We start from the raw sequence: 12,326 nt of genomic DNA on the forward strand, positions 1-12,326 counted from the left end.
TATCCTTAACATCAAAGAATTCAAAATGATTTTTTTTTCTTCAATATTGGGCTCTTGTATGGTGAATAAGATTGTTACTTAATCTGAGTCCCTTAGACTGCTGCTCTTCTTACAAGGTTTTCTTGTGTGATGTACACCTATATAGTTATCACATCGATAATGGAGGAGAACAACTCATGTCTCATGTGAGATGTGAGAAAAGATTTTCTATATTTGCAGCAGGATCAACTTTTGTGTAAAATAACAAAGATCTGAAAATTTTCTAAAGAAAATGATTCTGGGTTTGCATAGGCATAGTATATTGTGGTTGAGGGGCATGTGTGTGTTGTGGGGTTATGTGTGTATGCACATGTATGTACACACATACATGCTCACATTTATTTGAGCAAAACAGCATTTGGGGAGCTGTTGTCAACTCTTAAATTCCTAAAATACAGCTGTTTCACTTTTGTCCATTCTTCTTGCTGAGGTACATGTAGCTGTGCCCCAAATTCACTGCTATTTCAGTTAGATATCTAATCACCCAAGAAGGTGGGAAGCTCTAGAAGCACTTAACCCAAAGGCAAATAAATAAGTCTTAAAAGCAATTAAAATATGAAATACATGCCTTATAACATTTTTGCAACCCTGGCTGGAACTGATAACTAATAAGAGGTTCAGAACTGAGATCAAAATATTATTGTTTATATTCAGAGTCATCCTCAGATGCCACGAGACTGGAACTATTCACACCATGTACTTGACAGTAATTTGGGAAGGCACAGGCATTGTTCAGATAGTTCTCAGAAGAAGCATTAATAGCAGTTCCCGTTTCTTTGGTCAGAGTACAAATCAATTTCTTAGAATTACTTCTGTTAGTTTGAATTTATGATGTTGACAGATCTCCCCACAATAATTTGGAAGTGGAGTTATATGGCATTAAATGAACATCTTTATCTGAAATCACAGTAATGATGAGGAGAGGGAGTACCATATGACTCAGCTGGAAAACTGAGTGATACAGTTCATAGCCCTGACTATAGCTATGCAGCAGCCATCACTGCCTTTAGGCAGTTTGGGGAATTTGGTGTGTCAACCACTCAGTTGAAGACAGCTTTATCCACTGATGGAGAAGGAGCAATTTCTTCTTCTATTTTTAAAAAGACAGTTATTTAATAACTTGTGGCCATAAATGGTGTTGCTAGAATAGTTACTGTTGTGGTTTAACTCCAGCCAGCAACTAAGTACCAAGCTGCCACTTGCTCACTCCTCCTTGCCCCACTGATTGAATGGGGAGAGGATTCAGAAAAAAAGTAAAACTTGCAGGTTGAGATAATGTGGGAATGTGACCAGTTTAATGGTTGAAATACAAAATTTCAGTAGTAGTAATAATAATAGCAACAGCAGTATTTTAAAAGGGAGATAAGAAAACCAGGTTGAAATAAAACCCAAGAAAAACAAGTGATGCACACTACAACGGCTCACAACCTGCTGACCAATGCTCAGTCAGTCCCTCAGCAATTGGCCCCTTCTGGCCAACTCCCCCCAGTTTATATACTGAGTGTGATAGTTTATAGTGTGGAATGTCCCTTTGGCTAGGTCAGGTCAGCCATCCTGACCCTGCTTGCTCCCAGCCTCTTGTGCACCTGCTTGCTAGCAGAGCATGGGAAACCGAAAAGTCCTTGACTTAGGAAGAGTGCTACTTAGCAACAACTGAAACATCAGTGTTTTAGCAACATTGTTCTCACACTAAATCCCAAACACAAAACTGTACCAGCTACTAGGAAGAAAATTAACTCTATCCCAGCTGAAACCAGGACATCTATGGATATATGCAACAGCTTCTATTATCTGACTTTTCATTCATAGCTTTAAGATGTTTGGCCCTTTAGTTAAATCTATCAGATCAAGACTACAACTGAGCCAATTGTCACATATTATTGCTCTGACTTATCTTTCACATGTGGTAATCATGATTACAAAACTCCACAGAGCTGTATGTTTTGGTGTCAGTCCAGGGTTTCACCATAAATTGATCTACTGTTGTTTCTTGGAGCAGAACTAAGAGGTAGAAAAGTGATACTGTGCCTTTTCTGGGTCAGACACTCAGGCATTTTTCAGTTTGGTTTTAATGTAAAAGAATATTCTGACCTACAAAGTAGCCTTTAGAAGCTATGACTAAAAACCAAATATATAGCTACTGTACACCAGGTTATAGTAGGTTCTGTTTTTCCTCAGCTTTGCTTACCTGGGATCTTTTGACTAGGCAGAGCAGTGAGGTATTCAGAAATCTACCCAGTAAATAGCTTCTTTGATTAAGGAACATCTTCTGTCATTGAAGAAAACATGATGGTCCTCCTTCCTTCATTGGAAAAGGAGAGTTAGATGAAATAAAACTTCTGTAATAGAGTGATCTTGTTTTCAGAAAAATCACATTTTGCTCTCTCCCTCAGGATCAAATACGAGGGGAATGTGTGTTTGTGCACCTATACATCTGTCTACAGATATATTATCAAGCATAACATAAATATTGTCACAGAATCATACACAGAATCACAGAACATTAGGGTTTGGAAGTGAGCTTGAAAGATCATCTAGTCCTTCCCCCTGCCAGAGCAGGATCACGTAGAGGAGGTCACACAGAATCACATCCAGGCAGGTTTTGAATGTCTAGGTATTTCTGAATATATATATAAGAAATCAGTGTGTACATATACATTGTATAAAGATGACATTTAACCATTTCTTTGGATGTTGAGATTACTGATGAGTCAAGACATTAGATATTTTTAGATTCTTTTTTTTCTGCATCTCAACAATGTTGAGAGAATACAACTATTTTAAGAGGTTTATTTGACCAGATACATTTCATGTCAATTAGCATTAGCCTTTCATTTAGTGATGGCTTGTGCTAGCTTATGATATATTTGTGTCACTGTGCAACCAGCACAGACAAAATAAAAAAGATATTCCAGAATCTCTAGAAGAATTAGCTTTTGTAAACACAAAGACTGCTGTAGTTGCTCCTAGTGTCGTGGAAGTTTCTGTCTCTGCTTTCAGTGATCTTAAGACTATTAGTTCTTGTGAGATTTTGCTGGCCTTTCCTGAAGGCTGCTTGAACACATCATCTTTTTAGTAAATAATTTTTTAAACTCTGCAAAACTATTTTTTATTTGAAACAATGCTGAAGGTCGTCTTGACACAGAGCTCTTTCTCAGCTCAGCAGAAGTTTTACATACTGGTGACCTACTGGGTTGGATCATTTTGCCCCAGTTTTGCTGTGGGATCCATCCTCTCAGCTTTTGTAAGTTTTTGTTGAAGGATCTGAACCTTATTCAATAAAAATGTATTTTAATGTGTTGTCAATTCAACAAGCCATGTGTGCAAATGCTTATGTGCAAGTAAGTCCAATATGAATGGCTTGACTATGCAGCATGACTGTATGGCACTTCAGTGCATCTCTATATGAAGGAGATTCCCAACTGTAAGGAATTAGGTTTGGGAATGTTGGTAATGACTTACAAAATGTGTTTTGAAGGATTACCATGGTTTCACTTACACTGCTATCAGTAAAACCTTGTAAAGTTACCCTGCAGACAGATTTTCAAACCTCAGCTCTTAGTATGTCCTAATACTAAACTTAGCACTTACAGTTGGACTCAGTGATCTTGTAAATCTTTCCAGCCTAAACAGTTCTATAGTTCTATGTCAGCTTCATATAAATTTTGCATTTTCTTTTATTTTGTTTTTTAGCTGTAATGGCTTTTCTGTTTGACCTAAAGGCTTTAGTGGACATGATGTCTATTGGTACACTCCTTGCTTATTCACTTGTGGCAGCCTGTGTCCTCATTCTTAGGTGAGTATTCTGCTGTGTTTTATTTCTTGACAGTCAATATATAAACAGGAGTGACATTTACAAGATGTTTTTTGCTAGATAGCTAAATGCTTTGTATTATCCTAGTAAGAAACATAAGACCAGACAAGTGTTTCAGGATGTGGTAGCCCTACAAGAGAGTGCAGATACTAACTCTCCGTGAGTGAGATTATAAATTATTGTCACTAAAACTCTGGTATCTGTTCTGTTTGTAAAGCTATGAAATAGCACTATTGCAAAAGACAGAAAAAAAATATAAAAGAAAAGAAAAGAAAACAAACCCAACTCAGGCCAAACACACAGCAAGCTGATTGTGGGATGTATGCTTTCACAGTTAAATTAGATATACCACACTGGTCTTGACAGTAATAAATTTAAATTAAATATTCCTGATACAAGAAAATACAGCTGTGATATAGCTATGTGGACAGTGGTTATAGCTCACTTTGTTGTGTATTGCTCTTTTTACCTTAAAAAGTCAGTCTTTATTACTTAAGACTAAATAACTTTAAAATGTGTAACAGGTTAAATTTAGCTCAAATTCATTGTTGCAGTGTTTGACACTTTAAAAGAAATGGATATTTTATCCCATGGTGACTTATTTAACAGATATATTTTTTAAAATGCACTTAAATTCTAACAAAGCAGATGGATGGTTTCAGAATATGCCAGTTACAGTCTTACAGTAAAGCAAGCAAGTCAGGAAGGAGCTCTCCTACTCTTTCCCTGCCACTGACCACCAGATTCTGTCCCCTTTTACTGTGTGTGTACACAAGACTGGTCATTTATCTGACCCATTCACATAGCTTAAAATACTGCCCAAGAAAATCCCTAAACCCCATCCCACCCCAAAAAAACAAACAGTGAATTGCCAAAATTGGTTTATATATGATAGTGAATATATATGACCATTGCAGGGCAGTTATGATTTGGGAAATTCTAAATCTCTACTGCAAAGAATTTAATATTTAAATACGTTCTTAGAGTTGTATTGCTGTGAATCCTAAAGTAACTGTAATTTTTTTATTATCCTGTTTGCTTTATGCATAGGTACCAACCCAGTTTAACCTATGAACAAACAAAATATTCCCCAGAAAAAGCAGCTTTGGCTGCATCTGAAAGGGAATCTGCAGTAAGTGAATCACAGATGAATATGATACAAGAGAATCACTTCAATCTTCAGGTCCTGCTTAATCCATCCAGTTTACCTACTGAGCAAACTGCAACTACTGTTAACTTTTTAGTAGGTCTTTTAGGTAAGTGTTCAGCTGTCCAAACTCATATAATGGAATTTTATGAAGGACAAAATAAAAAATCCAGTGATAATATGCCTTCTTTCAGTCATAATTAATCTCTTGAATGCTTTTATACTTCTTGATGCATCTAATCCGTAGTCTAGTATATTTTCCTTTATTTAAACATTTTCATTATAACATTTCATACTGAAGACTTGCTATTGTTCTTAACAGTCGCTTCCTCTTCAATGCAGAGATTAAGTGACTTCTTTCCTATATCCATCAGCTTTCTTGGTTTGTGGCTTGAGTGTCCTCACTACATATTGGATTCATTTCATTGCTAAATTGGAGCCCTGGAGTATTGGCCTTCTTGCTGTGTTGTTGGTGTCCTTCATCGCTACCATTCTCCTCATCCAAAGGCAGCCCCAGAACCAGCAGAAAGTGGCCTTTATGGTGAACAACATTTTCTCTGTATTATTTTCTAATGAGAAGCTTGAATGGATTCCAACAAGTGGGAGAGGGGCAGAGAGAGAGATGGTTCTTTTTCAGGCATTCTTTCATTAATGCACTGCCACTAGAAAATATGTATTCAATGTAATGTATTTTAAAAGTATGTAGAAACTGGTGATTAAACCCAGTGAAAAAGAAAATGCCACTATATTCCAATAAGAAGTTTTCAGTTCTTTTGTAGTGATTAGATGTGTCATCTCTAGCTTGTGTTGTACAACTGAAGTGTGACATGCAAGAAATTATGTTCGATACTAATATATTAACTGTTTCCCTTTAGGTTCCACTATTGCCATTTTTGCCATCATTCAGTATCCTGGTAAATATTTATTTGATGGTACAATTAAGTGGAGACACCTGGATCAGATTTAGCTTCTGGATGGCACTTGGTAGGTACATCTGTTTATTTTGGACACCTCTTCCATGAATCATCTTAGAACATTTGAATCTCTTCCTTTAAATTAATAAATTGTGTTTTAATAAAAAGGCCAGCTGATATTTCTGATCAGAACAAAAGCATGCTTCAGAAGCAGTAGTTACATGTATTCAAAACTATTAAGTACAAGTTGAGTCCTATAATAATTATAGAACTAATTCCAATAAGCCACCATTTTCCCCCCCTAATAATTATAGCTAAAATTGCACACAAACCTGTTTCTAACAGATTTCTTCTCAGTTTATTAGTCATTCTGCTTCAAGATATGGAAGGTTGTATTAACTGCATCTAGACATAAATTAGAGATGGAAGTTTCCATTATTTATTAGAGCATTAGTGCTAACATGAAACACTGGAATTTGCATAGAAACAGGGAAGACCTTCAGATACCTGAAGAAGAAATTTCTTTTGGAAAACTATGTTCAGCAGAGAGTAATAACTAAGTACTTTTTAATGCCTGAATATGATTTTTTTTCCCCCCTTTTGGAAGGCTTCCTCATTTACTTTGCTTACGGCATCAGACACAGTCTTGAAGGTCATCGTAGCAGAGGAGATGATGACTCTTGTTCAGAAAACAGTGGGTTGCAAGAAAAGAACCCTGTAGAAGAAATGGATGAACCTGAAACTGCAAATGAAAGTGATCGATTTCTTGCACATGAGAGGACAAGTGAATGTTAATCTATGCAAACATAGAAGTATTTTAAGCCTTTAATTGACATTTTACTTGCAGACTAAAATTTCAAAAGGTTTCTGACAACATTGTGCCTCTTGGAAGTGTTTACTACAAGGCCTGGCTAGTATTTTGGACAAGCTCCTAATCCATCTTCCTCATTTCAGAACTGACAGCATGGAGATTAGTATTTAAATTAAAGAGAAAAACAAACAACAAAAAAAAAACAAACAACAAAGAAGAGAAGTACCTGTTGGCAAGCAAAAATTTACATGCATTGTATGAACTTTCATCCAGAATCACTGACAATCACAAAATATGAAAAAGTGTCTGCAAGAACTTCTGACTATTTGACACTGCACTGTGAACACAAGTGCCTTTTGTACTTTTTCCTTATCTCTGTTATTTGTGTTGGTCACACTCTTATAGTTCTCTTCTTTCTACAGAAGTAACTCTCACAGGAGATAAATTGCAGAAAGGCCTAGAAAGTATTGGCAAAACAAATGGTAATTGTACACCTCTGATTCTGTGCAAATAGTAGACAATCATCTATTTATGTACCAAGAAGTAATGGCTTACCATTATTAATTACTTAAAAGCTTTTGGTCTTACTAAATAGCATTCAAGATTCCTACATATGTGAATTCCTTTCAGAGATGCTGCATGTGTAAAATAATACCCCCAAGAGGAGCTGTGATTTCTGCAAAAGCATCTGGGAAATAATCTGTTCATCATGATACTGACAGGGAGTTTTAGATGTGGGTTAGCAAGTCTTGCCCTTTTGGTTTTGGATTTTATCCCCCCCCTACAAGATTTTGTACTTATATACAGCAGTTTGTCTTACAGCAGTTTTCCTCTTGTCATTCATTTCTGCCACACTTTCCTCTCCTTTATTATATGCCTAAGCTGATATTTCTGAGCTTAGCTCTCCTCAGAAAAAATAATGTAGAAAATCCCAGCCGCCTTCTCAAATTCTGGACATGTTAGAAAAAAATCCACAAGTGGGTAGGATGTCCAAATGCTAATTTATGTAAGAACCAAACTGTTGCAGCAGTGCTGGGTGAATAATTATTTTTAAAGCTGGTAAAAATGGAAACTGTTCTTTTAACATAAAGGTCACGTTACCTGTCAAAGGCACTCAAGTATTTTGACACTTATTCTCAGCAAATAGTAGGCTCAAATCCCACAAAGGATTCCACTAATATGAAGTTGCTTTGTAAGAATGGATTTATAAAAATACCCTAAAGTAAGAACTCTAGGACTTTGTTGTGGAGGTTTGCACTCTGTTGCTGGTACTAATAATTGGTATTAATCTCTGTTGTTTGGTGTAATGAGAGCTATTTTGGTTGACAGTGAAAGACACCCTCACTGTTTGCAATAGCTGGAGTTTCATTAATGTGGAGGAGGGGAAAGGGGAGAAAGAGAGAGGAAAAAACCCAAACTAGTTAGGCTGCTTCTGTCTCTCTCCCATTCTTTTCACAGCAATAGAGAGTAAGAGAGTAGACATGTCTAAATATTGAAGGGCAATAGGCTGGTATCCCACCATGGAGCAAGTCTGATGCCTGCCTTCTCAGGTTGAACTGGTAGGAAAGGGTCCTCCAGTGCTGGCAGGAGCGAGTGGGTAACATGTGCTGTTGCACCAGTGGCCTCTACTGGCCACTCGGAATTAGGAGTAGCAATGTGGAAATGCAGAAGGCATGCAGTAGTTTAACACCTACCGCTTAACTATGCATGCATCCCCTAACTGCACTTGTTGTCCTGAGGACCATTGTTCTAGCAATTGGTGGTCCTTGAAAATGGATGGAACAAAGAGAATGAGTACAAACTATAGGGTAGGTGGCAATGGGATCCCGATTTTTAATATATAGTAATCCATCCAGAGCTGATCATACACTATAGCCACTTCTTTCCACAATTCATCATCATTTTGCAAATGCCATTAAAGACCGAAATCTCAGATTCTCAAGGCAGTTCTAAGAGCTATTGATACCTCTCATATGTGATTGAAAGAGCTATCTGTGTCTGTTGGATCTGCTGCCTTAATTGTGCTTCTCAACCAGGGCCCATTTTTACACCATACATAACAAAACAACTATATGTTTTCATTTGAAGTATGAGAAATTTTAAGACTGTCCAGGCTCTTGGAAGGAATCCAATGTAGTAATTCTTAGATATGTGAAAACAAAGATTTTATTTATAAGTAATCAAAAGATTGACTGAGTGTATGTTCTGTTGTTTTTAACCCCACAAATATTCAAAATACAGAAGCTGATGTTTTTTCTCATCAGCTACAACTCTGTCAAGAGCATGTCTTCTTCACTGCTTATATTTGCAGAGAACATTCTTGCCCTGTCTTGCCCAGTACTCTTAAGTCCTCATCTGCAAAAAATGTCATTGTTGTAGGAGCAAGTCAGCAGTGCTTAGGTAAAGCTTTTGCATGACATCTTTATAAACCTGTAGTGAAACAACTCTTTTAAAATTCCTTATGTGTCTCTGTGAGTGGGGAGCAGAGACTTACTTTTTCCTGTGGTGCTGATGCTGCAGAGCGGGTGAACCAGGCTCCCAAGGTGCAACCTGCTGCTGTTTTGTGATGTGCAAGGAAGACCCCCATTCCCTTCCTAGGCTACCATACAGAATGTATGTGTGCACACCTGTCTATGTTTGCATCTGTCTGATATTGCCCCATTTTTGATGTAGTGCTTAAAGTAATTTCTATACCGCACTGGAATTTTCCCTCAAAGGGATACTGTCAATATAAAACACTTCTGACTAAAGCAAGTGCTAGCTAAGGCTTCTGGGGATGATTAAAGAAAATAAATCTTCTAGCTTATTTACCTAATGGATGTGTCAGCATTATGTGTATTGACAGTTTTCCCTTTCAGTTGTATGAATATTTCTCCCCTTGTTGTTAGAGAAATTAATTCTATAAAAATAAAAGGATGTGCCTGTACAAAGGTTGCTAAGATGGAAGCAGCTGCAGCACAGGAATTACCCACTTTACTAATGAGATGTAAAATTAAATTAAAGTAACTGAGTATTCTTGGTTGCTTCAGCTGCACAAAGCTTATTTATACGTGTGTACAGTCAGTTAGTCAGTGGCTGAGTAAGAACATGACAAGCCAGAAGACATTTCTGCTTGTTTAGGTATGCAGTTGTATATGCAGTCTCCAAATTCCAGATGCTTTTAGTGGGACTTTGCAGGAGCAGAGGACATGCCACATATGTAACAAATCCTGATTTTGTTCTGGTGTTTGCTGTATGTCTGTACTTGCTGGGAGCAGCTGAAAGCACAAGTCCAGTGGAATTGAAGTGTTGCCGTTACTTGTTAACATAGTTGTTTATATTGTAATTTGTTCTGTGCAACTAGTAATGGTATGTGTTAATACAAGCTATCTATTATTGGAAGTAACTTATTGGGTTTTGTTTTATTTTGTGGGTTGAGGTTTGTTTTGTTTTACTTGGGGTTTTTTGGCAGAAAATCCTCCAAAACCTTTACTTTCATTGATACATTCTGGATATGCCTTTAGACAGAAGAATTATCCTTATCTAGTTGGATTTAAGAAAGAAAGCCAAATCCTATTTAAGGGAAAACAAATAAATGTTTTTGTTCTGAGGATTAAGAGTTACAAAACATTTCTATATCATTCATATTAATTGAAGTGATCTTCTTGTGGTGTTCCAGTCCTAATTCTGCAATAGGAAATTTTATCAGATACCTTAGATTTTGTTGTCTATTATCCTGGATGAAACTAGTCTGTTAATTTTTCCTGCACAACAAATGCCAGTCAGATTCCTGAAATCTGTCAAATTATGTTTATGTCACCATGCATTAAAGTCATTTATGTTACCTGCTATTAGAGAATTATCAGTGATAAATGTCAACAGTAGTGACAGGGGGTTACTTATGTACTTAGGAATTTAACTCTGCTATCCAGAAACTTCAAATGATACCAGGAATTCAGAGGTAAAACTGGGTGAAACTTACTTATATGCTGTGTTTTTTTCAGATGATAAATACGAGTCTAGCCACCTTTCCCCTAAAATGTATGCAAAGAGATAACACACACATATAAAGAAATAAATGGCATACTGTTGTCATGGAGGTATTATTAAGTACTGATATCGGATGTGCCATCAGGTGTTTGGAAGAGATGGGATGGGGTGCTTAGTGCCATGGTTTAGTTGATTAGATAGTGTTGGGTGATAGGTTGGACTCAATGATCTCAAAGGTCTCTTCCAACCTGGTTAATTTCTATTCTATTCTATTCTATTCTATTCTATTCTATTCTATTCTATTCTATTCTATTCTATTCTATTCTATTCTACTCTCATCCTGAGATCCTGAAAGCTGAACAACCTTGGTGAAATTCATGGCAGTGCAGGAAATCTGTGTGGGACTGTGCAATCATTTTAACCAGGTGTGGTGCCTTTGGCATTGAGGTGTGTACAGTAGACATTTAATCCACATGATGGCTGGCATGTGTTACTTGATTACCTAAAAAAGAAAATAAAAGCACCTTCCAATGCTTTTGGACTGTAATTCTTCCTCAACTTGTGAGGAAGTTTGTACGAGTTGCAGTATGCTCATTGAAAGCACTGAGGTTACTCAGTGTTAGCAGAGAGATATTTTATGAAAAAGCAAGTGATGTTTCACATAGTGTAGGATCTTTGTATTTGTTTTTAATTTCCTGTACATTTAATATTTCTTCCTGGTGTATGTTTTGAGGACCTCTGCATTTTTAATAGCTGGACTTTTCCAAAGCTAAATATCTTTACCATCTCCTGATCTGTTTTCTATTTGATTTCAGAAATCAAACTCCTCAACATTAGCTCAGTTGAAGGTTTTCTGTGCACAGACATGAATTACAAAGAACTGTGTATATATTTCATTATTTTTGTTAGTTGGACAAATTCTGTTGTCTTTGTGTATTTTCATTGAGCCTTGTGCCAGGTATACTCCAGATTCACTAGTAAAAGTTTAGCTGGAGTCAGGACAAAGGAAAAAAGGATCTGAGTCTTTAGGAGGGTTTTTTTCTTTTGTGTTACCAGAAAGTAAAGTGTGAAATACTTGTTAATATCTTTAAAAACAGTTAAGTGTGCATCTTTTTAAAACAACCCATCAGTTTTCATATCCATTTGAACTTTTCTTTTTGTTCATGTGTACCCTGTAGTGATTATTTCTGTATTACATGCTGCTGAGCATTTAAAATGTAGATAGAATGATTATGATGACACTCAAACTACACATTTGTATTTCTTTACTAAAATGAAAAGTCTTGAATTTTTAAGAATGTAAAAATGCTTCTATTTAAGAATGTGGTGCTTGTTTTTTCCACTTTTACAATAGAATTGTAATCAGCCATATTTTTAGTTGCCTTAGTTCCAGATTGAAAATTACATTGCTCTTTATTAACTGTAAAATGTGCTTCATGGGATAACAATTGTGCATTCGTTCTGTATTTTTTAAATAAAGCTGAGTATCACTTGTATGTATTTCATACAACAGCTCTCACTTTAACCACCACTATAGTTTCAGTAAACACTAAAATACAGGGACTTAATCACCATTGGTGCATCAGCGATCTCATGTCATGACATTATGCAAATACTAACTCATTTAAAATG

The 12,326-nt window shown here is 36.4% G+C and overlaps 1 protein-coding gene across 2 annotated transcripts in view; it reads left to right on the plus strand.

The window, feature by feature from the left end:
* The window catches only part of SLC7A2 (solute carrier family 7 member 2), a 53,393-nt gene extending 46,471 nt beyond the window's left edge, over positions 1-6,922 (plus strand). For both annotated transcript variants that reach the window (XM_054164481.1, XM_054164490.1), the window contains exons 8-12: positions 3,733-3,835; positions 4,904-5,109; positions 5,375-5,541; positions 5,876-5,984; positions 6,522-6,922. In XM_054164481.1, the coding sequence (XP_054020456.1) occupies positions 3,733-3,835; positions 4,904-5,109; positions 5,375-5,541; positions 5,876-5,984; positions 6,522-6,709 (773 nt within the window). In that variant the 3' untranslated portion in view covers positions 6,710-6,922. The remainder of the gene's footprint in view (positions 1-3,732; positions 3,836-4,903; positions 5,110-5,374; positions 5,542-5,875; positions 5,985-6,521) is intronic.
* Positions 6,923-12,326: the final 5,404 nt, after the last annotated feature.

Source organism: Dryobates pubescens, chromosome 1, assembly GCF_014839835.1.
Source record: "Dryobates pubescens isolate bDryPub1 chromosome 1, bDryPub1.pri, whole genome shotgun sequence".
NCBI lineage: Eukaryota > Metazoa > Chordata > Aves > Piciformes > Picidae > Dryobates > Dryobates pubescens.